Source organism: Prionailurus viverrinus, chromosome E2 (genome assembly GCF_022837055.1).
Source record: "Prionailurus viverrinus isolate Anna chromosome E2, UM_Priviv_1.0, whole genome shotgun sequence".
Taxonomy (NCBI): domain Eukaryota; kingdom Metazoa; phylum Chordata; class Mammalia; order Carnivora; family Felidae; genus Prionailurus; species Prionailurus viverrinus.
Window position 1 is genome coordinate 47,998,157 of NC_062575.1, and position 27,296 is coordinate 48,025,452.

At 50.1% G+C, this 27,296-nt stretch overlaps 2 protein-coding genes across 7 annotated transcripts in view; one reads left to right on the plus strand and one right to left on the minus strand.

Moving 5' to 3' along the window:
- Nucleotides 1-3,080: 3,080 nt before the first annotated feature.
- GMFG (glia maturation factor gamma) lies at nt 3,081-12,102 on the minus strand. 4 transcript variants are annotated; one of them, XM_047836616.1, is made up of 7 exons: nt 11,839-12,102; nt 7,127-7,223; nt 6,952-7,001; nt 6,085-6,134; nt 4,076-4,158; nt 3,499-3,572; nt 3,081-3,316 (listed from the first exon to the last, which is right to left on the minus strand). In XM_047836616.1, coding segments are annotated over exons 2-7 (330 nt in total). In that variant the 5' UTR covers nt 7,128-7,223; nt 11,839-12,102; the 3' UTR covers nt 3,081-3,244. The 4 variants fall into 4 exon arrangements, with proteins under 4 accessions (XP_047692572.1, XP_047692571.1, XP_047692569.1 ...); XM_047836615.1 differs by lacking the exon at nt 11,839-12,102 and adding an exon at nt 11,658-11,677; XM_047836613.1 differs by lacking the exon at nt 11,839-12,102 and adding an exon at nt 7,650-7,755.
- A 506-nt stretch (nt 12,103-12,608) lies between these two features.
- Nucleotides 12,609-27,296, plus strand: part of SAMD4B (sterile alpha motif domain containing 4B) — a 35,317-nt gene continuing 20,629 nt past the window's right edge. Inside the window, exons 1-2 of one of the 3 annotated variants that reach the window (XM_047837348.1) lie at nt 12,609-12,712; nt 26,319-26,721. In XM_047837348.1, coding sequence (XP_047693304.1) covers nt 26,526-26,721 — 196 coding nt within the window. In that variant the 5' untranslated portion in view covers nt 12,609-12,712; nt 26,319-26,525. Of the gene's footprint in view, nt 12,713-15,702; nt 15,722-26,318; nt 26,722-27,296 lie in introns of those variants that run through there. The other 2 variants (XM_047837347.1, XM_047837349.1) reach the window with 2 other exon arrangements.

The following is a 27,296-nucleotide window of genomic DNA, read 5'->3' on the forward strand; positions in this document are numbered from 1 at the left end:
ATGTCTGCAGGTTACTCTGAAATACATAAAAAATAAGATGGATTGACGGAAGGGTTGATGGATGGGTTTATGATAAAGCAAGTAAGATAAAACATTAATGGTAGAATTTAGGTGGTGGGTATATGGGTGTTCACTGTAAAATTATTTTCAACTCTGCTGCCTGTTTGAAATCTTTCATAATAAATGTTGGGAGGTGAGCCAGAGGGCTCTCCTAGAGACTAAGGAGGCAGCAAAAGCATAGTCCCAACAGGTCCCACTATTTCTATCTATCACATCACCTCATTTTATTTCCTACATGGCACTTATGCTTGTTAATCATCGTGTTTGCTTCTTCGCCTCTTTACTGTGTACTTATCTGTTTATTGCCTATTGTCTAGTCATTGATCTATAAGCCTCCTGAGGGGAGTGGCATGGGCACCACTTTTCTCTGGTGTCCACAACAATGAACGGCACCCAGGAGGTGCTCAGTAAAGACGTGTTCTTGAATGGCTCTTAGGAGAAGGCCTGGGAGCCGGGCCCACTCCAGACTCACTGCAGGGGCCACACTCAGCAATAAACATAATGCCCCAGCCTGGGGTCACTGGAAGGGAAGGGGGATACGGGGGGGGGGGGGGGGGGGGGAGTGGGGGCGGGTAGAGAATGTCCCCTAAGGTCAGGGAATGTGAATTGGCCTGAAAAGAGGGCAACAGGTAGAAGTTTCCCTCTGCGTTGATTCCTGACCCAGATTTTCTGACACCCAAAACCATTCTCACACTTCCACAGTTCGGCCCCGCCCCCAAGCCTAGGTCCACCCGGTCTCCAAGACTCCGCCCAAAGCAAAACTCCCCAGCCCTTTCTGACCTAAGTTTGCCCCTCAAGCCTAGGTCCACCCACCAATCCCCCCACACTTAGCCCCTGCACTCCCCCCTGCACCTTAAACTCCACCCCAAAAGCATCTAGCTTTCAGGCCGGGCACTGGTCCCTTTTGCCAAGTCCTTTTGCCATTCTCAGTTCTGCCCTAAATCCCGTTTCTTCCTCTCCAACATAAGCCCTACTTTCCTTGAAGGTTAGCAAGGAGAAGTGCCCCCAGGGAAAACCTACAGCCTGGATTTAAAAATTACGGAGCCTGGATCTGCGGAAACCCAGGAGAAGGTTGGTGGAGAGAAGGTGGTCCCTAGTTTGTTTGGGGGCCCCTTGAAGGAGTGGCCCCAAAGCTAGAGCCACGCCCCATTGTGCTGACTCTCCATTGGATAGTGTATTCTGTTATGGCCTCTCTGATTGGTTCCCCCACAATCCCTCTAGCCAAACCTACTCTGCATTGGGCAGTCCCTAGAGCCACCCTCTCTGATTGGTCCTTGCTTTCCAAACTCCCTGCTCCTGATTGGGCAATTCCTCGTACATGCTTCTTTCTGATTGGATTGTTTGCAATCATGAGCCTGGATGCCGACAGAAGTTCAACTACGTGGGAAGGAGGAAGAGCTGATTCCCTAAACCCCCTGCCTGAGAAAGGGAGTGGCCATTGACCACCAGATAGCCTTGAGTTGGAAGTTTTAACTGTACAAACCACTACCAGTGGGACTTCAGGCAATTACCTTTGGCTTTGCCAAAATTTTTGCCTCAGTTTACTCATCTGTAAATTGGGGATAATAAGGATGCCATCTTCATAGGGTATTGTAAGGATTAAATGAGTTAATACCTATAAAGTGCTTATGCAAGTACCTGGCACATAGGAAGCCCTCAATCAGAGCGTTAACTGTTATTAATTTGATCACGTAAGTGCATGACCTTGGACAAGTTCTTTTGCCTCTCAGACCTCTGCAGGAGGGCAGTTGCTTGGCCTCTTAATTGAACGGCCCCTCCTATCCCCAGCCCTCTTCTTCCATCTCTAGCCATCAGAGACTGAGGCTATGATCAGAGGGAGAAGTAGAGACGTGCCTGGCCAGAGATGGGGTGGGGAGGGCACCAGGACTGGTGTCAGAGAGGAGCTCAAATCCGCCCCTCCCCCAAATGCTGGCAGGGGGCGGAGAGAGGGGGGCGACTTATCTTTGCAAAGGGCTGGTCCAGTCTGGAAACAAGGGGGGCAAGTGTTGAGTTGAGCGGAGTGATGAGGGGGATGGTGTGCTCTGGCTGGGAGGGCTGGGGAGGGCTTGGAGCTGGGCTTGTGGACCCTCCCCCAGGAATGACAGGGCTGGGGGAGGGGCTGCCCAAACCCAAGGTCATTGTGTCACTGTTTCCATGGCAACGAACACCTCTCAACAGGGAACCTGGAAGGGGGGGGGGGGGTTGGGGAGGTAGCTCCCAGGTCCCTGGATCTGGGGACAGAGGGAGGAACAGAGACCAGGAGGAGAAGCAAAGAGAAAGAAAGGGTGATTTATCTCTGTGAAGACCTGCCCATCTCAGAACTCTCGGACCCTGGTACACCGTGGGTGCTCAATAAATGTCCCTCAGGGACAAAGAGAGCCTGAGAGAGTCAAAGCCTCAGAGATGCCAGAAGAAAGAAAACTCTCCAGACTGGGGCGGGTAGGGTGTCCCTTTCCTGCCCTTCAACCTCATACCCCTCAGGGGTCCACTGAGAGTCCAGGATCCTCTCCCCTATCCCAGTCTGGGGCCCCCCAGGCCTACCTAAGCACACAAACCACTCACCCCGGCAACTCCCTTGAAGCAATTACATTTGATCCTTTAACAACTTTTCTGCCTTTAAATTCTTCCTGCCTGGGGCTCACTGAGGAAAGTAGCATTCAGTGCAGGCTAATGTCTGATGCCCCTAGAGCCGGGGGTGGGCAAGTGGGAGGAGGGAAAATGGGCACTCGGCCTCGTTTTTCCTCTCAGGAATCCAGGTGTCCTTATTCCCCTTGGGAGTGGCCCCTCCTGGATTCAGATATTTTCCCATTCCTCCAGGAAACCTAGCCCCCCCTTCCATCCTCCCACCCACTCACACACCCTAGAAAAACCTACAGGCCCCTCCCTTTCTGAGAAATCGGTATCCTCTTTTCCTCCTGGGACTCACGGCCATCCACTTGGTCTGCCTGCCCTCTGCTGGCCCAAGGCCGGTACTGCAGGGACTGTGGGCTAGGGCCCACAATGAGAAACAAACGGAGAGCTGAGGATCTCTTGCATTTTAATTTCTTTAAATTAAACTCCTCCCGCTGAGGAGTTCTTGCATTTTAATTTCTTTAGGGTTTCGGATGGTCAGGTCCTTAGGGGTCCGAGTTCCCAGTCTCTTCAGGAATTCAGACATGAGGATTTCAGTTCCCCAACCCAGAGGTCAACGAAAGAAAGACAACTTCTCCTGGAGCCAGGCCTCGGTGAGGTCTTCAGTGGTGCGGATTTCAAACACCTGGGCGGGGAGAGGTCTCAGCGTTGAGATCCAATCAGGAACTCAGAGGGCGAGCACGCCGGCCCCTTCCTCCCTCAGAATTGGAGTCGCGGACCCTCAGCCCATCCTCCCTCAGACCTGGAAGCCCAGACCCTCCCCCTCCTCCTCCCTAACACTGGGGAGCCCCAGCCCCAGGCCCAGACCTTCGTGAGCTCCGCCGTCTGCACCAATCTGTTTTTACTCCCCGCATACATCATTTGTTGTTCAGGCTTGCAGCCTGCATGGGAAAAAGGAGAAGGGAGCATAACTGGGGGACCCCGGTTATCACTAAGGCCCTAGCAACGTCATACAGGCCCTGAAGTTTTTCTAAGGGTCTTGGGAGCTGTTCCAAGGTGGTCTCTTGAAGCTCTACTCAGAGTTTTGGGACTTGTTTGGGGGCTTGCTATTCCGAGGGTTCCTGGAGATGGTTTAGAGGCCAGACAGGGCTTCTAAGGAAAAGGAAGAGGCTAACTTGCTTATACACCTTGGGACTGAGGAGGATGGGTGGGTTCTTAAAGAATCTGAGCCCCCACCCCCACCCCGCTGCCCTCCCAACACCCACACACCACACACATGCACACACCACATGCACCACACGCTCCCGTACTCACCAAGTCACGTATACACACATTCACACAGTGCCCGCTCACACGTACCTGCACCCACATACACGCTCTCACATGCCGCACACACAGCATCTAAGACCCCCCCTTATCAGGACAGGTGTCAGCTGTGTCTCACCCACGGGGCTGGAGAAGATGAAACACAAGGGGTAGGACACTCGGCCGTCCTCGTGCACATACTTGTAGCTGTAAACCACGAACCTACACCAGTGAAAGGGGATTCAAATTCAATACTTCGGCCTGGCGCCCAGGTCCAGGGCCCATTGCCGGAGCCCACAGTCTTGAAATCTTGCCTGAGTCTGACAGCCTAGGGTTAACAGATGAGACCCAGGACACTGGCCTCAAATGCAAAATGAAAATCAAATAGGAGGTGCTTGTTCGATTCACAATAACCGATGACATAAGTGCTATTATTATCCCCATACTACAGATGGGAAAACTGAGGCCCAGAGAGGTAAGGTCACTTACCCGAGGTTCTGTGGACAGAGGAAAGATTTGAGCCCAGGAAATTCAGTGCCGGGGTGTAAGGGCTCAAGCACTATGCAGTACTGTCCAGAGCTCTAGATCTCTGGCCTGAGACTAGGGCCAGCCACATAACTTGCCAAGCCCAGCGCAAAATGAACACATGGGGCCTGTTGTTCCAAAGGCAGGAGAAAGGCTGCTCTTCTTCTGCAGTCTGTCTCCAGACTGACTGTGGTCTTTCTGGTTTTTTTAAGTTTACTTTTTTTGAGAGAGAGAAAGCATGTGTGAATGGGAGAGGGGCAGAGAGACAAGGAGACACAGGATCCGAAGCAGGCTCCAGGCTCTGAGCTGTCAGCCCAGAGCCCGATGAGGGACTCGAACCCACAAACTGGGAGATCATGACCTGATCTGGAGTTGGATGCTTAACAGACTGAGCCACCTGGGTGCCCCGTGATTACAGTCTTTTCACGTTTGCTACGTAAAGTCAGGCTCTCTTGGGCATGAGCACACACGCAGGGGAAGTACAGATGCTTGCAGACAAACCCTGGAACTTGTCATGCAGGGGGTGTGTGCCAACCTTGACCCTGACTCTGACCCTCCCCCGACATGTGCACTCAGGCCCCTGACTGGGGCAGAGGGCAGCAGCACTCACTGGGTGGCAGTGAGCAGGGGAGAAGCTGTCCAGGGCTGGAGGAGGGACCATGTATGAGCCGGAGGAGGGACCATGTATGAGCCGGAGGAGGCTCCGAGCCCCCAGCACATGCTCCATTGTCCTATCAGACCCTTACACAAAACACAAATTCAAAGATAAAACCATAAAAAATTTCCAGATGGCAGGCAGCCGCAGAGCATTAAGCCCTGTGTTCGAGGGGCACCTAGGTGGCTCAGTCAGTTAAGCATCCAACTCTTGATCTTGGCTCAAGTCATGATCTCACAGTTTGTGAGTCCGAGCCCCACATCGAGCTCTGCATTGACAGTGTGGAGCCTGCTTGGGATTCTCTCTCTCCCCCTTTCTCTCTGTCCCTTGTCTACTCTTGCTCTCTCTCTCTCTCTCAAAGTAAATAAACTTAAAAAAAAAAAAAAAAAAGCCCTGTGTTTGAGGCTTCCCTTCTGTCGATGAGGCCCAATGTGACTATACTTGTCAGATACCTAGGGAGCTGATCTGGCTGAGATCTAGAGCCTGAGATTGAGGGTTGCAATCCCGGGGCACCCAAAATTCACCCCAGTGGAGATGAAAACTCTAAACAGACTAGATTTCATAGAAGGGTCAAAGAGCTCTTCCATACAAAAAGCACCAGCCTTGTGTGGCTTCGCACAGGATTCCCTCCAATCGTTAAAGGTCAAATAACTCCTCTGCCGCCCCAAATATTCTCGTGCGTTGAAAAAGGAAATTTTTTTTTCATTTTTTGTTTAATGAAATGCAATAAGGAGACCGAAATCTAACAAAGTTTGTACCCAAAGGAAAAAATAATCCAGCTCTAATGTCACGTGACTGTCAGTATAAAACTCTGCAATAAACAAAAGGTCCTGGGGTGTGAATTCGTGGCCTCAAACACGGATCAGAGCCCGTGATTAAGGCAGGAATCCAAGGGGCCCCTATGTCTGTTCCTTCATCATCACCCCTCTCCCCCTGGCCTGACCCTCCCCTTCCTTCCCCCACAATACCTCGGCTGTCTCTCTGGCAGCTCTGTTTTTAGTTCCTCTGGAGAAATGTTCTGAGGGGGGGGGAGAAAAGACTGACATTAAAGAAGCACTTCCAAGCACTTGCCAAGACACTGGTCTAAGAAACACACATAGATCAACTCATTGACCTTTCCCACAAGGCTGTGGGGTAGGTTCTGTTATTACCTCCCACTTTACAGGTAAGCAAACTGAGGCCCAGAGTTGTTACGACACCTGTTCAAGGTTGCAGATAGCGAGCAGCAGGATTCAGATTTGAACCTGGGTTCAAATCGTAACCATTTGCTGCACTGCCTTTCAGAGGACCTGAGAGAGCCCAGCTCCTGGCCAATTCCCCCTCCCGTCGATCAGCCCCAGCGTCAGCCTCCGTGGGCCACCCTCCCCCAAATTCTTACCACGATACTATGAAGTAAGCTTTCTTATCATCCCCATGTTACTGATAAAGACAGCGAGGAAAGAAAGGGTGGGCTCTACCCTTTTACAGGATTTCCGCTCGTTTTTTTTTTTTACTTCTCTGGAAACTCTCATTTAAGTGCCAATAAAATATCGTCACCGTCATCATCATCATTTCACTGAGCCAGGCCTTCTTCTAAACCTACTACAAGGATTAAATCATTGAATCCATAGACAACCCTGAGAGAGAGGTCCCGGTATCCCCATTTCACAGATGAGGAAACAGACCCATGCAGGTGAAATCTCTTGCCTCGAGTCACAACTGAGCCGGAACTTGACCCCCAGGCCTTTCTGGCCCCCAGTGTCAAGCTCTGAGCATCAGTTCCAGCCCCCTGGCTCTCCCAGTCCCACCCTGCACTTCTGGGGGGGGGGGGGGTCCCATCCCTCCCAGCCCCTCACCTGAAATTCTTCCTCCAGCACCACCATCTGTCGGTCTTTGTCCACCTTCACTGGGGAGGGATGGCACACAGGGGTTAGACGCCCCTTCCATCCGCCCGCCCGTGACACTGGCGCAGACTTCCTTGTTTGTCCCCACCCCTTCACCCATCCTTCCAGGGGAGAAGATGACACTCACTTATTATGGCTGCGTTGTCCGTCTCCTTTCGGAAGCGAAATTGCCTCAGCTTTTCCTTTAGCTCTGGGTCCACCTCGCACACCACCAGGGAATCAGACTGCCAGGGAAGCCCAAGAATAGCTGAGCTGACCTGGACCCAGCCCCTGCCCCCTTCCCCAAACCTCAGTTTCTCCACTCGTAAAGAGGAGGGCCCTGGCGGCTCATAGGATGCTTCTGTGAACATTAGGAAAAAGTGCCCTTTCCTTAGGGCAGACACTGTCCCTTACCATGCACACACCCTTGGGGTGCAGAGTAGAGGCTGGACTCCAGCCCTCTCAGCAGGCACACTTGGGGAACGGTCAAGGGGACCCAAGGATCTGCCTGCCTGGGGCTAAACCCGGAAACGGCATCTCTCCTCCCCCCAGCCAGGCCCTTTGCCACAGGGGTCACCCTCCTAGCCCCTGACCTCTATCCCACAGCCTGACCTTCACCCAGGCACTCTCCCAGCCCCCAGCCCTTCCCATACAACCCCTGGCCCCCTGACCATGACTTTTCTGTCCACAGGCCTCTTCTTTTCTCAGTTCCGCTGTCTTCTAGGGGTGGGGACCAAGGCTTCAGGGGGCGGGGTGTGGGGCAGGGGAAAGGTTTCATCCACCACCACATCCTGTTTATGCCCATTCTGGGACAACTGTCTCAGAAGGCCCCTCCCCTTCCTTCCTTCCCCTCATCTGCCAGGACCTCCCAGGCTTTGCAATCACCTAGACCTGGGTTCGAATGCTGCCTTGCTGTGTGATCCTAGCTAAATAACTTCGCCCCTCTGGTTCAGGATTCTTGTGAGGATAAAATAGCTTCACATACCTCCTGGTATGGTGGACATACTCAATACTCAGTACATACTCAATGAGCTCTTTAACTCCTCCCCTCCTCCAGGAAGCTTTCCTGGATCTCTCCATCTGGAATATTTTAATTCTGGAGCAGAAAAGGGGGAACTTAGGGATGTTTGCTAATCAAACTGTCATTTGTTGTGCTGATGGGGAAATGGAGGCTCCACAGAGCCCAGGTAATGGTGAATTTTTTGCCTGCCATTCAACCTCAGGGGCCTAATAATCGGCCCTACAACAGGGGTGTTCAATTCTGTCAGACTGGTACCCCCTTTTTTATTAAGTGCATTTTGTGTTGCCCCTTTCCCACTCTGAAATGAAATTCCTGGATAATGTAACCTACTTATGTACATAAATTCCTCCCCCCCCCCCCGAATCAATATAATGTCCTGTCATACAAAGGAGAAATAAAGGGGAATGTAATGTATGGGAAAATTCCATGTATTTCAGTGAGAAAATATAAGCAAACCAAAGAGACTCTTCATAGGGGCACCTGGCGGGGGGGGGGGGGGGGTTCAGTCGGTTAAGCGCCGGACTCTTGGTTTCATCTCAGGTCATGATTTCTCAGTTCACGGGTTCGAGCCCCGCATCAGGCTCTGTGTTGACAGCGCTTACCCTGCTTGAGATTCTCTCTCTCTCTGTCCTCTCCCTCCACTTGCTGCCTCTCTCAAAAATAAATAATCATTAAAAAAAAGAATCTTCACAGGTCCCAGCTCCACATTGGCTGGCCCGCTGTGCTGGCCCCATGGACAAGTGTAGTGAACAAGCTTTCCTCAAGCCCCTCCATGGGCACTGGTTCCCACCCTGTCCCATCTGCTTACGGTCTCACTGTGGCTGTCCTCCCTCTCTCTGCATCACCAATGTTCCCACCCCCACTGGATCTTTCCTCTCGGCCTCCACGTGGGGTTATGTCTTCCTTTTTAAACACTAACAATCCTATCTTCCACCCAGCCACTGCCCATTCATTTCCTTCCCTTTTAGCAAAACTTCTAGAAGGAATCGTCTACGCGCACTGCCTGCAGTCTCTCCTCCCAATTTTCTCTTCAACTCTCTCCCAGCAGGTTGTCACTCCTGTCCCCATTCCCTGACATACCCTTGTCAGGGCCACCAATGACCTAATGGTCAATTCTCAGTCTTCATCTGTCATGTGCTGTCGGCTGCGTGTGACACCGTCCATCACTCCCTGTGCCCTGATACACTTTCTTCACTTGGCTTTCAGAACAACACCCTGGCCTGGTTTTCCTCCGAGTCCTCTAGCTGGTCCTTCTTGGCTTCTCTTGCTGATTCTTCCTTTTGACAGTGGGGTGCTCTAGGGGCTCAGTCCTTTGTCCCTTTCTCTTTTCCATTTACCTTCCTCGCCTCCTGATCTCATCCAGTTTCTCAGCTTTCAAAGGGGACGCCCTCAGTATTTCTCCAGCCTGGGCCTCCCCCTGAACTCTAGACTCCTACATGCAGCTGCCCAGCGGATGTGTCCACCTGGATCTCAGTCATCTTTAAATTTTTTTTAATGTTTATTATTTGGGAGAGAGAGAGAGAGAGAGAGAGAGAGAGAGCAAGCAGGGAAGGGGCAGAGAGAGAGGGAGACACAGAATCGGAAGTAGGCTCCAGGCTCTGAGCTGTCAGCACAGAGCCCGATGCGGGGCTCGAAGTCACAGACCGCGAGATCATGACCTGAGCTGTAGTCGGCCGCCCAACTGACTGAGCCACCCAGGCGCCCCATGGATCTCAGTCATCTTTAACCCAGCTCAGCATACATCAGAACTTCCTGGTTCTGAAATTCAAAATGTAACCAGAACCTGCCCACTTCCCACCCTCCCCACCACCACCATGGCCTGTACTCTGGTCCTGCCCAGCAGCCTCCTCCCTGTCCTCACTCTCCCAGCAGCCTCCTCACTGTCCCCCTGTTTCCCCTCACACAGTCTACTCTTCTAGAGTACTCTCTAGGACTGCTAGAGGGATCCTAATAAAACCCAAGGCATAACATACTTCCTCTGTCAAAATCCCCCTATGGTTCCATATTATTTGGGTAAAAGCTAAAGTCCTTACGGTGGCCTTTATCTGCCACCACCCCTCTTCAATTACCGCTTGGACCTTGTCTTCTATTACCGTCCTCTTTGCTCACCCCACTCCAGCCACGTTAGCCTCTTTGTGGTTCTGCAAATAATCCTGCCACTGTTGCTGTTTGCATTTGCTGTTCCTTCTCCCTGGAACCCTCTTCCCCTTATGGTTTATCCTTTCATTTCCTTTTTTTTTTTTTAATGTTTACTTATTTATTTTTGAGAAAGAGAGAGAGATATTAGGGGAGGGGCAGAGAGAGAATCCCAAGAAGGCTCTACACTGTCAGTGCAGAGCCCAATGCGGGGCTCAAACCCATGAACCGTGAGATCATGACCCATGCCAGAATCAAGAGTCAGATGCTGGGGTGCCTGGGTGGCTCAGTCGGTTAAGCATCCGACTTCGGCTCAGGTCATGATCTCACGGTTCATGGGTTTGAGCCCCACATCGGGCTCTGTGCTGACAGCTCAGAGCCCGGAGCCTGCTTCAGATTCTGTGTCTCCCTCTCTCTCTGCTCCTCCCCTGCTCCGCCGTGTCTCTCTCTCTCAAAAATAAACAAACATTAAAAAAAAAAAAAAGTCAGACACTTAACCAACTGAGCCACCTGGGTGCCCGAACCCCTTCATTTCTTCAGATACCTGTTCAAATCTCACCTGATCCAAGAAGTCTTTCCCCATCTAAAATAGTGCTGAACTCATCACTCCATCCCCTCGGCTTGCTTTATTTTACTCCATAGTACTATCACTGAGTCACATTGTATTTATTTATTTATTGTTTGTGTCCCCTCAACCAGAACATAAGCGTCGGGCGGAGATATTTGTGTGCTTTGTTCCACTGTTGAATTTCTAGAACCTTGAACAGCACCTGACACATACATATTAGGTACCTAAGTATTGTTGGATGAATAAATGAGTCTTTGTGTGTCTTTCAAGCACAACTACTCTATAGGGTGTGAAAGTTTTTGCTTAAATGTAAGGGTAGTGGATGGGGTTTGTGATATCCCCCACCCTGGCATGAAATGACCTTTTCTCACGCCTGCCTTTCTGTCTGGCTGCTCCTTTCCAATCTTCGAGACTCTCGATTCCTTTGCTTAAACCTTAGGTTGTCCCCTTCTGTCAGGGTTCTGTTGGGTCCTTGCCTCCATTCACCCTCAAAGCCTCTCCAGGCTAGATCGCTAACACCCACAACTTCAGTCACCACCTCTGGTGATCCTCAAATCTTGGTCCCCAGCCCCAATTTCTCTCTTAAGCTCCAGACCCAGGGCTATGCAGCCTCCTGGCCCCTGCTGCTGGGTGGCCCGCACTGGGCTCAGAATCTTCCAGACCTGTTCTGGGAGGCACCACCAACCCCCAATGCCCCAGCCAGGGACCTTTTCTTGGATTTCACCCTCTCTCCCCATCTTCAGCCAGCCAGTCCCAGGGCAGGTTCACTCGGCCTCCTGGGCGTCCCCCCACCCCCCACGTCCACACCCCCTCCCTTTCCCAAAGTCCCCCCTGGTGCAAACGCCTCAGTCCCACCCCGACGGCCTCCCTGGACTGAAGGCCCCCAGTTTTATACTTCCTCCAATCCATGCTCCATATGAAAGCCAGAGCCATCTTTCCAAACCCGCAACTCACCATGACTCTCCCTGGCTTGAAGCCCTTCCATGGCTCCCTAGTGTCCTCAAGACAAACTCCCTCAAGCGGCCAAACACCTGGCCACAGCTCATTTCCCACCGCTCCTTGCCTGGAGCTCTACACTCCATCCACCCCGACCGCATTTTCTTTGAGTTCCTCTAACAAGCCATTTCTCTGTCACCTTCTGGGTGAGGGCCCCCGCTCCGCTTAGTCACCAGATCCAGGAAAGTTTGTGGAATGAACAGATTACAATAGTCAAAGCAACAACTCCCATTTGTTGACGGCCTCCATTGTGCCAAGCGCTTTCTACGCATCGTCTCTTTCAATCCTAGTCCCAATTGAAAGACGAAGCAACAGGCTCAGAGAGGGCTGCGGTGGTAAAAGCTGAGACTCCAGAAATCTGAGCGCCAACTCGTAACCTGGCGGCTCGGCCCAGCTGGGCCCAGGCCTCAAGCCGGGCGTGCAAGAGCGGCAGGGAGGCGCGCCCGATCACCAGGTTCAGGAATTGTGACTTAGCTAGCGGCTGCTGAGGGAGACGCGCGCGAGACTGCCCCCTGCGGGCCGGGAGGCCCAATCCCCGGCTCCGCCGCGCCCGTTGCCCGTGGCAACGCCGCGCGCGCCCCGCCCCCTCCCCGCCCGCCGGCCCCGAGGCCCCGGCGGGGCCGCCTGCCCGTCAGCCCCGCGGCCAGCCAATCCCACCGCGCAGGGGGCGGGCCTCTTGGGCCTCGCTCAACCCCCGGCGCTCCCCTCTCCGCCGGGACCCCGCCTTTCTCCGCGCACACCTCCCGCCCTTCGGGCTGCCCTCGCCGCCCGTTGGCGGGCGCGCCGCTCGTCACCGCGGCGTGAGCTAATGCCGGCGCGCGGCGGCCCCGGCGGGGCGGGGCCAGGGGCGGTGACGCACGGCGCGGTGACGCAGCGCGACGGCGGCGGCGGCGGCGGCGGCGGTGGTCGGTGCGGGAGGAGGGAGGGGAGCTCGCGGGCCGGAGAGGGGGCGACGGCGGCGGCGGGGGCCCGACGAGGCCCGAACGGCGGCAGCGGCGGCTGAGGCCGAGGCGGTGAGTCGCGGGCAGGGCCGGGCGGCGGCGGGGCGGCGGCGGGTCGGGGCGCGCCGGGCTCACCTCAGGGCGCCCCAGGCCGCGCGGGCGGCCCCGCCCCCTCAGGGACCCCGAGCCGCGGGGCGGCGGCGAGCGCGGGCCTCGGGGGTCCCGGCCCTCGAGAGAATCCCCCAGCCCCGACTCTCGAGTCGCCCGCCGGGGCCGCTTGGGACGCTTCCCTCCGAAACCCTCCTCACACCCTGGGGACCGCGAGGGGCCGGGCCAGGGGACCTTCCCCGCGACCCCCACCCCCCGCAGGTCTGCCTCGGACACCTCCCAGGAGGGCGTTCCCACGGCGCCCCGAAACCTGCCCCCGAGCCCCCTGGAAACCCGCACCCCTCCTCCGGCCCGGAATCTTTCCGAGAGACACCCCCCCCCCTTACCTCCCCACAGTCCTGTCCACACACCGGCGTAGGTCTTGGAAATCTTCCTCAGCGAACCCCTCCTCTGGCCCCAGATCCCCCATCCTCCTCCTCCGTCCAGAAATATTCCCCGGAGGCCACTCCTCGTCTATTCCAACAATGTGTGTCATATCTCCTCCCCGAGCCTCCCTCGTAAGCCCTAAAAATCTCCTGCAGTCTCCCGGAGAGCCCCTGCAGACCCCGCACATTCCAGAAATCTCCCCCAGACACCTACTTCGCATATCCCCACAATCTGCCCGGACTTCCTTGTCACACGTCCCCGAGAATTTTCCCTCCTACCTATCTCCGTACCAGAAATCGCCTGGGAGACGTTCCTGTCGTGGCCCCCCAAATCTCTGAGCCCCCTCCCCGCCACCATGTCCTTTGGAATGTCCCCAGTGTACCCCGAAAGACTTCCTCAGAGACTCCCTGAGATGTCCTCAGGTCCCCAAAAGTCACCCAGATGACTCCCCCGACACACACACACACACGCACGCACACACCCCAGCCATCTCTCAGACACACTCCCCCCCTTTATGGAGTCGTCCCTTGGGATCCTTCCACAGATCCCAAGGGTTTCTCCCAAAGACCTCTGTTCCCCCAAGTCTCACCACCCCGAAATGCCCTAGAGATCACCCTCACATACCCTACGAATCTTCCCCGCAGACCTCCCTCACTTATCCCAAATATCTCCTCCAGAGGTTCACTGAAATCTCTGTGGAGAATTTCGATCCCATGTTCCAAAAGCCTTTTCCACAACCGCTTTTATGTATCCCAAATCTTTCCCAGTAAACTACACCACATGTTGCAGAGATGTCTTCAGGATTCTCAAAAAGTCCCTTGTAGTTTCTGATATTCTCTAGAATCCTCCTTAGAGAACCCTTAAAAATCCCCCCCCCGACCTCCTTGAACCCCTTAAACCTTAAGACCCTCTTCATGACCTCTGTGAGATGCAGTTTTTCAAGATCTCCTCACATCTTCTCAGAGACCTCAGCAGCCCCTCAAGCCCTCCTATTGAGATAAGCCCTTGAAATCCCTCCCAGAGACCCTTCTAGCACCCCCCCTCAGAAGCCCTTGAATCACTGCTCCAAGACCCCCTGCCTTATACTAAGACACTTTTCCTAGAGATTTCCCTCCCTGAACTCTTCCTCACAGGTTCTCTCAGGTCCTTTAGAACCCCCCTCCCCGTTCAGTCTTCCCTCAAAATAACTGAGCTCCTGCTCTTAGAAACTCCCAGAATTCTTTCTGAAAAGCTCTCTGCCCTGACAGTCGCCCATTCCACTCAGAAGACCCACCTTTCCCATATTATACCCTTTCGAAGACTTTACTCAGAGGTTTCTCCTCATCTGAGTTCTCTGAGGAGTTCCTGAAAAGACCCCTGTCATCGTGCTCCAGTACATCCAAGATCTCTCTGAGAAAGCCACACCTCCCGCAGACGCCCTTTAGAGAACTTTCGTCGAAATTGCCCTGTATTAGCAACCTTATCCCCAGCACTTTCTTCAGACTTCTTTGGAACATCCCTTCATTTTCCTTCTGTGGCATCCCCATTCAGGACCCTATCCGATTTACCATTTTTAGAATCCCTGTTTGCACCCTCTCGTCTCCTCCGTTCTCTTTCCTCTGAAATCAACTTAGAGGTCCCTCTCAGATCTGAGCCTCCTTGTCTCCTCAGAGGCCGCCAACATCCTCCAGTCCTCTCCCCTCCAGGAGCCTCCATGTCTCCTTTTAATAAAAAGATCCTCAAAGACAGCCTCAGGTCTTGAAATCCCAACCTTCAGAGACCTTTTTTCTTAGGTTTCCTCCTCACAGACTCCTCCTTTTGGAGACTGAGCGACCCTTAACACCCTCCTTAGAGACTTCCTGAGGACTCGTCCCATTTTCCTTTCAGCAGCCTTCTCCTTCCTTTTCCCCTTTGAGGGCCTCCTCGCTAAAGAATCCCTTCCCCTTGGGGCGTCGGGGTGGCTTAGTCACTTAAGCCTCCGACTCTTGATATCGGCTCAGGTCATGATCCTCTGTTTGTGAGATAAGCCCCACATCGGGCTCCACGCTGACAGCACAGAGCTTGCTTGGAAGTCTCTCTTTCCCTCTCTCTCTGCCCCTCCCCTACTTGTACTTCCTCCCTCTCTCTCTCTCTCTCTCTCTCTCTCTCTCTCTCTCTCTCTCTCCCCCCCCCTCCCCCAAAATAAACATTAAAAAAAAATCCCTTTCCCTATAGCAGTGGTTCTAAAAGTGTGGTTCTTGGACCAGCAGCACCGATATCACTTGGGAACTGGTTAGAAACGCACATTCTCGGGTCCAGCCCAGACCTACAGAATCAGAAAACTTGAACGTAGGACCCAGCAATGTTTTCAGGAACCCTCCTGGTGATTCTGCTGCATGCTCAAGTTTGAGAATGATTGTCCTGTGAGAGGATTTCCCTTTCCCCCACAGAAAACCCCCTGAAAGAGGCTTCCGGGTGTGCCTCCGAACTGCTGCCCATCCTCATTTTCCCAAGAGTCGCCTATGGGAAATATCCGCCATCCAGGAAGTCTTCTTGCCCTCCTTGGAAGGATTCTGGCTACCCTGAAAGGTTACCCCATCCTCTGAGCAATTACTTCATATTCTACCTTTGAATAGTTTCCTTTCAGGTCTTCCTCGGCACTTTCACCTTCTGGCTTCCCCTGCACACCATACCCCAGCCTTTGGCGTTCTCGCTTCAAATTGCTGTCTCCTTCAACACATGTGTCCATCTCCAATCTTCCATCTGTTCCTCACCGCATAGGCACCTTCTCTTAAAGGCACTTTCAGGTCTTTTCATTCTGTGTCTTACTGTCCAGAGCCCTCCCTTCTAGAGCACTACTCACCTTCTCCCTTTAGTTGTTCATGTACTTGTCCACTCACCCTCATTGGGCTGCAAGTTTAGAAAGTACTGGGATGTGTCTTGTTTCTCTCTGAATCCCACAAAGTGGGATCTGCCTTCAGTAAGTTATTGGGAATCATTAGAGAAGGGTAGCTCTTTCTTCTGCATTTGGCCAGAAATCTCTTAAGTTTTTCAGATCTCACTCCCCAGTCAGGCTGTATACACCTTCCCCACCCCCTCCTGTCTTCTTCCTGTACCCAGCGCACATTGCCTCTCCTAGAAGAAGCTCTGTGCCCCACCCACTGCTATCTGAGGGACTTTTCTTTGTGCTGCCTCCTGATTCTGAGCCACCTTAGGTCCTATGCTTGGTGACCTGCCTCACCCCATCCTCATTGGCCTGTCAGCCTCCCTCAGCCTTTATAAGTCTTTATAAGTCTGGGGCTCTCAGCTTTCTCCAAGGGATTCTGTTTCTCTCTGGGGTCAAGAAGGGGAAATGGAGATCACAGGATAAACACTGGGGCCTGCCTTCAGTGAGCTCACAGTACATTAGAGGGGCTGGGCAGGTACACAGGGCAGAACATGAGGTACAGATTATATGCTGTGGAAATTTGGCAGTGAAAGAAGGAGCCCTTTATCTGGAAAGACACGTCATGGAAAAGGTGGTATTTGGGCTCAGTGGTGTTCCACAGGAGTTGGGACAATGATGAGTGGTCTTCCAGGCAGAGGTAACAGCTTTGCAATAGGTCAAAGATAAGAAGGGCTTCTCATCTCCCACTCATGGCATCTCTTCTCTCCACTTAAAGGACAGAGATGAAAGAAAACAGATCTCTTCCATCTTTATTATATTTGCCAGCTATACTCTTGTGACCCGTAGAGTGATAATATCGATGATTACTGTTTATTGAGTAATTATTTGTCAGTTACTGTTTAAATGCTTCACATGTATTCTCGTCTCATGCTCCTCATAGGGAATCCTACGAGCTAGGTAAACTACAACTAACCTCATAAATGTTGAGGACAGGTGGCACCAATAGAAGGTTTCTGGACCCTGTCCATCCCAAGATGATAGTGCCATGAGTCATAGAGTTGGATTTTCTGTTCAGGTAGGGTTGGGTGCAATGAGGAGGCATTATAGCATAGTATAAGTTAAGTATGCAGACTCTGGGGCCAGACAGGATTTGTGTCCCGCATTGTCACTTACCAGTTTTGTGACCTAGACAACTACTTAACTTCTCTGGCTCTTAGTTTTCACAGCTAAAAAATGAAAGTAATAATGGTATCTTATGTTCTAGAGTTATTATAAGAATTACATAAGTTAACCCATGAAGTAGCTAAAACAGTGTCCTGCGTATAAGTGCTCAGTGTTATCAAAAATAAATGGTTCGGGGCACCTAGGTGGCTCAGTTGGTTAAGCGACCGACTTCGGCTAAGGTCATGATCTCGCAGTCTGTGAGTTCGAGCCCCGTCTCGGGCTCTGTGCCGACAGCTCAGAGCCTGGAGCCTACTTCAGATTCTATGTCTCCCCTTCTCTCTACCCCTCCCCTGCTCACGCTCAGTGTCTCTCTGTCTCTCAATAATAAATAAATGTTAAAAAAAATTTTTTAATAAAAAAAATAAATGGTTCACGTCAGCGAGGACTCTAAAGACATAAATGACAGAACCTTAGTTCAAGTTAGTTTAATCAAAAAACGAAGTAATTGACTTGTGTTATTAAAAAGTCCAGAGCTAGGATGACTTCAGTCTTAGCTTCATCCAGGAGTTAAAACAATCTTCTCAGTAATCTCTGCCCATTTTTACAAGGAGTGTCTTCATCCTCAACAAGTTTCTACTTTGTGGTGACAGAGATGGCCTTCAGCAACCTTACGCTTTAATCCTACCTCAACACCCTTAGCGGAAAGAGAACTCTTTCCCGAAAGCCCCCGTTTGAAAACAATTTCTTCCCTGAATAAGTGTGAAATACTAACAGAAGATCCTCAGGGACATGTTTGGAGTTCTGTACCCTGGAATTAATTCTCTTGCTAACTGAGGTTGCTGTGATTCCATCCCATGAGCTTTCTGATATTGGTGGCCGTTCCCCTCCTTGCTTGTTCTCTAGCCTCAGTCATTCTCCAGTCTGTGATCGTTTGGATCCAGAGAGAGTTTATGGCTAATCCCATCCAACCAGACTTTCCTTTGGGATCTCACTGAGAGAGAGAGACAGGGAAGAGGTGACTGGCCAGGTTTGGTGATAGCCTCAGGGTAGGGTAATGGAATCCAGGAGTAGTGGTATTCAATCCTGTACCTCAGCTTTGGGTTTTCAGGACTCTGAACTTTGAGAGAGTTAAGTAAATTACTTTGGGTAGAGTTTTGTTTTGTTTTATTTTAGTGTAAATTTGTTGAATACAGTCTGATTGAGAGCAAGTTACAGAACAACAGTATATAGAGTATGCAAGTCTCAACTCCAGCAGTTAAACAATTTATGGAGGCACTTTTTTAGGTTCTGGACATAGAGCAGTGACTGAAACAGTCAAGGTCTTGGAACTCATGGCCCTTACCTTCTGAAGGGGGTGGGTGGAGAGGACACACAAAAGAAATCAGTGATACATGCTATGAAGGAATTAATAGTATGGAAGAGAGGGTCCCTGTGGCCACTATACTCAAGGTCAGAATTGGCCTCTGAGGAGGTGACAATCGAGACTGATAACCTGAAAGATGTGAAGGCACCAAGTTGTGGGACGATCTTGGAGTAAGGCATTTTAATCTAAACATTGTTTTAGGTGGAGAAAGGACTGCTGCAAGGTGGAAAAGTTTTTCACAGATATTTTATTCAGGATGTGCTATGTGCCAGGTGCTAGGTTAGGAATTGAAAATGTAATGGGGCGCCTGGGTGGCTCAGTCAGTTGAGCATCTGACTCTTGATTTCAGCTCAGGTCATGATCCCAAGATCATGGGATTGAGCTCTGGGCCCCACGCTGAGCATGGAACCTGCTTGGGATTCTCTCCCTCTCACCCCTACTCATGTGCTCTCTCTTTTTTTCTCTAAAATAAAATAAAATAAATGTTTTAAATATATGGCAGTGAATAATACAGTCACAGTCTTTCCTTCCCCCATGGATCTTACAATCTAAGCGTTTCTGGAAGAGCTGCAGCCTTTGATTTCAGTGTTTCAGACCAAAGACTCTTTACTGGGGAGATGAAGAAGATTGGGGCACACGGGAATCCAGATTTAATTGAAGACAGGGAACCAGCCATGTGATGATCTGGGGAAGAACTTCAGGTAGAGGGGTTAACAAGGGCAGAAGCCCTGAGATGTGTTCAAGGAACAACAAGGAGACAAGTGTGAGGGAGAGGGGACAGAGGCTAGATCATGTAGGACCTTGTAGGCCATGGTAAGGAATTTATATTTTCACTTAAGAGACTTGGGAAGCTGTTTTTAATTTTTTTTTTAATGTTTGTTTATTTTTGACAGAGAGAGAGAGAGAGAGACAGAACATGAGTGGGGGAGGGGCAGAGAGAGAGGGAGACACAGAATCCGAAGCAGGCTCCAGACTCTGAGCTGTCAGCACAGAGCCCGACGCGGGGCTCGAACTCACAGACTGCGAGATAATGACCTGAGCCTAAGTCAGATGCTCAACCAACCGAGCCACCCAGGCGCCCCTGTTAAAGGGTTTTTAAAGCAAGACGGTGACATGATGGGATTTTTTTTTGTTTGTTTTTTGGGTTTTTTTTGTTTGTTTAAGAATGTTCACTGGTTTCTGCAAGGAGAACAAGGGTAAGAATGGAAGCAGGAGGTGGATTAGGAGGCATTACATTGGTCCAGATGAGAAAGGATAGTGACTTGAATATGGCGATGGTAGTAAAAAATAAGAGAAATAGATATGTTTGGTGTATAGAGAAAACAGGACTTGATGGGATTGGTGACAAGATGATGATAATAGCTAACAACTCTATGAAAGTAGGTAGTGTTATTAAAACCATTTTACAAATGAAAACAGACACAGCATGGTGAAATCATTTGCCCAAAGTTACACAGGTAGTAAGTGGTAGGATTCTGTTTCCAACCCAGACAGTCTGGTCCCAGAGCCACTTGAGTTTTGGGAAAGAAAAAGGATAGCATGTTTAGCCAACGTTAAGAAAAAAGAATTATCGAGACCAGATGACTAGATCGTATGGAAGAAAAAGGCGTCAAAGATGACTTAAGAAATTCTTTGTTGTCCACAGAGAGATGATAGTTCAATCTATAGGAGTTGATTACATCCAAGTGAGAGGATACAAGTATAGAGAAAGGGAAGAGCTAAAGATAGAGTTTTAGTGGGGAAGGGTCAACACCTGTAAGCGTGGGATGAGTGAAAGGGAGCAATACATGGGGGCAAGGGGAGAGGGAACCAGCTTCTCTACTCCAGGGTTTCCCACAGCTTCCTAGGCTATGCTTATCTTCCAGGAGGCCCCCCTGACTTCTCCACTCCTCTCCCTCCCTTCCCCAGGACTGTTCATACAAAAGCCTCATTCTTAGCTGAGGCAATAGTATGCATATTTTGTGTACATACTTCAGGAGTTTCTGAAAATAATGGTTAGTTTTTACAAAAGAGAAGTTGAGCTCCCTTGGCATCTGACATTCTCTTGTTCTTGCTCAGGTCAGGATGGTGAGTTAACCTTAGGTAACTAACCTTAGGTAACTACAGCGTGTGCTGTAGAAGGGCTAGAAATGGGTAGGAAGGCTAATAGAACCCCCTTATTCATCCAGAGATGTTGGCATTAATGGGTGTACCTGTTACCCAACTTTTCTAGGCAATGGAAAGGAATTTACAGGAGGCTATAATATTCTTAGGAACAAGCAAGGGTTCTAAAACCAGACTGTTTGACCTTGAAAATCTCAGCTTAGCTGTGTGTAGGCTTGGACAAGTGACTTAACCTTTTCTGTGTGTCAGTTTCTTCATTTATAAAATGAGAATAGCGTTATACATGTATATGTGCATATGTGCGTGTAATATATGCGTATGTCACATATATTTGTAAGGTATAGTGTATGTATTATTTTCAGAATTAAATGAACTCACCCACAGAAAGCTGTTAGCATAGGGCCTGGCACATGACACGATATATGGTATATGAAGACATGCCAAGCATCATGGTAGGTATTTTTACGTACATTGTTCCACTTCATTCTTATAACCAGCCTCACTGAGGAAGAAACTGAGTTACCTGCCAAAGGTCAACACAGCAAGTAAGTGTCAGCAGGAGAGCCCCGTTTTCAGCTACATCTGACTCCACAGTGCTGGTTCCAAGTGAGGAGAGCTGGCTCCAGAGGCACCTCCTATCTGTGGGCTGCTTCTTGTTTGAAGCCAATGAAGGGAGCCTAGTGAGTAATTTTTCCTAAAACCTCTTAGCCAATTTTGGCTTTATTTTCCACCCTCCAGGATTGGTAGATGCTTCCACAGAAGCTTACTTGGTCCCTTAGAGAGCAAATATGGCAGCAGAAAGTTGGGCTGTTTGAGAACTTTTCCGATGGAATTCCCCTCTAGTGTCTTTCCTCAAAGGCAGGGAGTCATTTTTTTGTCGCACAATGACAGAGAGATCAGAGCAGTGGTGAATTCTGTTTTTGTATGGGAGCAGTCAAGGCTCTTCCAACTCAAGTGATAGAAACACAAATTGGCATCAGCCCAAAAGGAATTTATTGGTCCATATAACTGAAAAGTCTGGAGTGAGGTGGCTTCAGTCTGACTAGGTTGGATCCAGATCTTCAGATGTGAACAGGTCTCCCTCTTTGTCCCCTCATCTCTTGACTCTGCTTTCATCTGTGTTGGCTTCATTCTGAGGCAGACTCTCACTGAGGTAGCCGAAGGGGCAGCCAGTAACATCAGGAGATACATAATCTCAGCAACCCCAATGGAGAACTTCTTTTCCTCAATGGTTCCAGCAGAAGTCCAGTGAAGACTTTCCTTGACCAGTGGACTTGCCATGTCTACTTCTGGAGCCAAGGAAGACAGTTAATTTTCCAAAGGGAACTCAGGGGCTGGTATCAGAAGATGGGCATGGATGGTTGGCAGCAGATCCACCAAAATCCATCACAGTGTAAGGTGCCTTGGAATAGTCAGCGTGGTGCCTCTTTCCTGGCCCATGTCACTAACCGAGGTCTCCCCTTCTCATTGCTGCCAACCACCCAGGAAAAGAGGTAGCCGGGGACCTCTGGCCCTTTGACAGAAGAAGCCATATCACTCTCCTCTCTAGTCACCATCCAGAACAAATACCCAACATCCTTCTCCTGTCCTAAAAGCAACTGTTTGTTTCTCTGAAGCCCCCAGTGTTTACTGAGGACTGTCACAGCCATTGTTGGGCACTAGATCCTCTCTGCCAGTCATGTTCCCTGAACAACTGGGCAGCTTGAAGGTATAAACCAGAGCGGCCTGAGGGAAGGACAGTTCACAGACTTCTGGTCTTTTCCCAGTGTGTGTCCATCTGGTCCAAGGACTACAGGCCACGTGCTTTGTTTGTTCCTCATGGTGGTTCACTGTTGCTGTTTTAATGTGAATTAGTTTCCAATATTTAAAAATAGGGGAAATTTTATTTAAAAGTCCAGATTTCCGGTTCCCCTTTAAAAAAAAAAAATCTAAAACCTAACGACACTGGACCCACATTCCCACATGGCAGCAGTTGATTAGAGCTAAAATCACGACTTCTCCCTTTAGATAGGGTATGTGCTTTCTAACTCACCATAGTCCTCACCAGCCTGCTTCATTCAAAACCTGGACTTAATAAGTGTCATATTTGAGACCCCGCTCTGTCCCAAACCTTTGCTTATAGCATTTGGCTTGGGAGAAGATTCTGGTCGTCAGCTTATTTGGGAGGCACAGTGCTGTTGCTTTGGAAAACTAACAACCCAGAAAAAGTTTATGGGAAAGAGTGTGCACAACTTTGGTCTCTTTGTGGATTTGGTCATCTTTTTGCCGTACATGTTGTTGGCATATCAAACCTCTCGTCACAAATGTTCTGTCTGAAATAGTAACATGTCCTTCTATCCTATGAGTTGCCACCCAGTGAAGGAATCCCTCCCACTCCCAAGGGATGTTCATGTAGCCTCCACTTGACCACTTCCAGCAGCCAGGGAGCTATTACCTCCTCACGTGGCAGCCAGTTCCATTCTTGGATAGATATATTATTTTAAAATTCTTCCTTATGTTAAGGCAGATGCTGTCTCCTTAGGGCTGAAATCCACAAAATGTTGGAGGTAGGAAGAGAAACTGATTTTTCAGGCATGTGAACTACCACTCATCCATCCTGCATCCAGGGCAAACATTGATAATCAGTCACAGTATTCTTTCTCACTGAGCCAGATAGTAGAATGCAGCCTTAAAAAAATTTTTTTTTAATTCTTTAAAAATTATAGAAGTAATACGTGTTTACTTGCAACTAGTGAAGTGCTACAAAGTTACATAAAGAGACTGTTAATAATTCCTCCTCTCCGAGGTAAACCAATGCGAACGGCCTAGGGTGTCTTTATACACATTTCTCTATACGCATACACATGTAGATATAATGAGGTGTGTAAGGATTTTTGTATGGCTTTTTCTTTTTATGAAAATGGCATTGTATTGTATGTATTACCATGGAGCTTATGATCAGCCCTGCAGGTTGGTGGTGAAAGATCAAACACTATATATAGATGTAAACATGCTATGTTTTTTGTATGCTATCAGAATCAAGCATGTTTTTAATAGCTACGTAATATCTCTTTGTATGAGGTGTGCCCCAATTGATTAATCCTTGCCCTTTGATGGATACTCCTGTTGCTTCATTTCTTCTGGATCCTTCACACCATAGTGCCCCAACCAGCCACTACCAGTCGTTGGGAGTTAGCCTGTGAGGTAAAACCCATTCGTCGTGTCTGATCCAGTCTGACTCCTTATCTTACACATTGTAGAGAAGGGAAGCGGACTAGCTCCAGGTCAAAGTGAATCAGTGTCTAGGGCAAGACTAGAACTGAATTGTCTTGACTCTCAACATTTCCCGTGTCCCCTCTCACTTAGAGCCATCCACCCTGGTTCTCCTCTGGAGCAAAAGAACAAATCTAATTCCTCTCCTGTGTGCTACCCTTTCAGATATTCAAAGTCAGCTATATCATTCCTTCTAAGTCTTCTCTTCCACCGGGGAAATTTCCTCAGTGCCTTCAAACTTCTCTTAGGACAGAGTTTCCAAGTCTGTTTCCCATCCTATGGGCCATTTCTTCTGTCATCTCCGGGGCTGTAGAAATCCCAATTGTGGCTTCCATGCTCACCTTATTGATTCATTCTTTCAGCAAATACATACTGAAAACCGTCTGTATGCCAGTCACCATTCTGGGCACTGGGTAACCATATAGCTTGCTTTTTGGTGGAAAGAGAAATAACAAACATAAATAATATCTGAGGGTGTCAAATTATATAGAAGAAATAGCCTAAATAGTGTGACAGACCCCTTAAATCCGATAGTCAGGGAAGCTCTCTCTGAGGAAGTAACATTGAGCTGAGACCTGAGTGACAAGTAGGGGCCAACCATAAATAGGTCTGAAGAAAGAGTTCTAGTGTATAGAAAACTTGTACCAGATGAAATTGGAGAGGCCACAGGAGTCTTGCAGGGACCCGTAGACCAAGATCCATTCAGTTTTAGTTTAGCTTTAGTTTAGGAAATCATTGGAGGATTTTAAGCCAGGAGCAACATTTGATTCCTTTTTAAAGATGTCTTGGCGTGCCTGGGTGTCTCAGTCTGTTAAGCATCCAACTCTTGATTTCAGCTCAGGTCACGATCTCGCAGTTTGTGAGATCGAGCCCCGCATTGGACTCTGTCCTGAGGGAGCCTAGGGAGCCTAGCCTGCCTGGGATTCTCTCTCTCCCTTTCTCTCAGCCCCTACTCTGCACATGCATGCTCACTCTCTCTTTCCATCTCTCTCTCTCAAAATAAATTTAAAAAAATAAAAAATAATAAAAAGATTTCTGGGGCACCTGGCTGGCTCAGTTGGAAGAGCGTGCAACTCGATCTCACAGTCTTGAGTTCAAGCCCCGCATTGGGTGTAGAGATTAATCAGAAAAGTAAATAAACTTAAAAAGATTTCATTTTCCCCTACACTTGCCCTTATATGCAAAGGGATTGACATCTGGGTCAGTTTGCTTTGTTCAGGTGTCCCAGAGAGGATCTGCCAGGTGAGTCACAGCCATTGTCAGATGCACCTCACAGCGCTCTTCGGCAAGAGGATGGAAGTTCAGGGAGGTGGCAAGACATGAGCCCAGCAAGTTCAGTGGGTCTTTGTGTGGAGTTCTCAGTCTGTGGAGCCAAATGTGGTTTGGGGATAGAGCCAAGGCACTGGTTGTGGGACAGACCAGGAAATGCGAGTAGAGACCTGGAGCTCGAGACACTTAAAAAAAGGCTTCGGAGTAGTGTCCAGAAATCAGTCAACTGAAGAATAGGCCTGTTGTCTGCCCAGTTAACACAGCTCCTGTGTAGTTCCCATCCAAGAGAGGAATTTGGACACTTTCTAGCTTGGGAGTTTTTTTACTTTGGATGTGACCCTTCTCAAGTTGGCATCCTCCGTGCTCTTAGGAGTCTGGATGACAGGCATCTTTGGAAGCCAGGGGACTTGGGTCAGGGTAGCCTTCAGAGGAATGAAGAAGAGGTCTGGGGGAGACTCACCTCACAGCAGAGATGAGTGGGATCTTAGAGATCAGAGCTGCACCTTTTCCAGAGTGGTAGAGCTGGGTTGAAGGAGGTAGGATTCCCCCAAATCTTTGAAAAAGCCTTTGTCCATGCCCCTACCCTTGGGCACCTAGGCAGTTACTGATCACTTAGCTATCTGCATACTCGAGATCTCCACTGAGGTCACCACCCACTCACATCCTAGCTTTATGAGTCTTAGATTGACATACATAAACTCCATGGAGTCCTCTTAGCAGGTGAGCAATCACTCTTTCCCACTCTCAGAAGAGGTAGGTCAGGGCATGTGCTGGGGTCACATGTCACATAAGGCCAGGTTTCCATTAATTCAGATCTTTCCCTGTAGTGTGCAGCCTCTCCTATTTCCCATTGCTGGAAAATCCTACCAACTTAATTCTGCTTCCTTTGGCCCTTTGATAGCTAGGACTGAGGGGCAACCTCTTCTCCTTAGTCTTGCTGAGTCCCAATCAGGTGTTTTTTCTACATCTGGAGATTGGTGGGAAAGTTGGTTTAGTGTCTGGTGTTGGCTTCCTCTTTCTCCCAGGAGCTCAGCAGAGCAGACACCCTAGGAGAGGAAGGCATAAAGCCTCCTTACCCTCTCAACCTGCATTCACCAGGCCAGTTCCAGCCCTTTCATTCTGTCTGACCACCTTCCTTCCTTTTCTAGGAGCCTGGAGAGGTGTGGCTGGACCAAGACCTCCCCCGATGTGAGCAGGTTTCCTCCTCCCCCCACCGCCCGTTGCCACCACGCCAGGGAACGTCCTCAAGCCCTGGCCCTCAGGGGAGAGGTAACAGGAGCTCTGAGCCGAGACCATGTGACGGCGCTGGCCCTCGCCACCGCCGTCCCCCCCACCCTGGCCCCAGGCCCGGCACCATGATGTTCCGCGACCAGGTGGGCATCCTCGCTGGCTGGTTCAAGGGCTGGAATGAGTGTGAGCAGACGGTGGCCCTGCTGTCACTTCTGAAGCGGGTCACTCGCACCCAGGCCCGGTTCCTGCAGCTCTGCCTGGAGCACTCACTGGCGGACTGCAATGACATCCACCTGCTAGAGTCGGAGGCCAACAGTGCTGGTGAGTCTCCACCCCAGAACAGGAGCAGATATCGGAGGGCTGAGGAGGCCCACCCCACAATGTGCTGAGAAATGTGGGTTCTCAGCTTGTTGGTGGAGGGGGAGTCCCTGACCTCCCAAGTCATCATCATTGGTCTCCTGGGGCTTTGTTGCCAGATAGCCTCAGGCATGAAATGAGGGGCTACTGGCGGATGGCAGTGCAAACTGGAAACAACCTATAGCAGAGGAAGAGCTATGTAGGGTGGCTTGTCTGGGCGACTGAGAGGAAGGGACTAAGGTCATTACTTACGAAAGGGGATTGGAAGCTGAACGAATAAGTCATTTCTCAAGCTCTGGGACACCAGAGCCAGGAGAGAATTTTAGAAATTCACAAGTAATCTTAAACTGTTCTGTAGGCACAAAGGTAGGTTGGACTTAAGGCATAAATAGCTTCAAGAGAATTTTGAATTTAGGTATAGTCCGTATCAGTTCCCTAAGCACTCAGTAGAGTGTGTACCAGGAGCCTGGTGAGCCAGGCTTCTCTAGAACTCTCTCAGGGGCCCCAGTCATAGACAGGAGTCAGGCCAGAGAACCCTC

Bases quoted from the DNA above. Each gene is read 5' to 3' on its own strand.
- GMFG (XM_047836615.1), bottom strand. The intron at 7,002-7,126 runs GTGAGTGTCATC...ATCCCTCCCCAG, and splicing joins GGACAACGCAGCCATAATAA to TGAAGGTGGACAAAGACCGA. The intron at 6,135-6,951 runs GTGAGGGGCTGG...CCCCCCCCTCAG, and splicing joins TGCTGGAGGAAGAATTTCAG to AACATTTCTCCAGAGGAACT.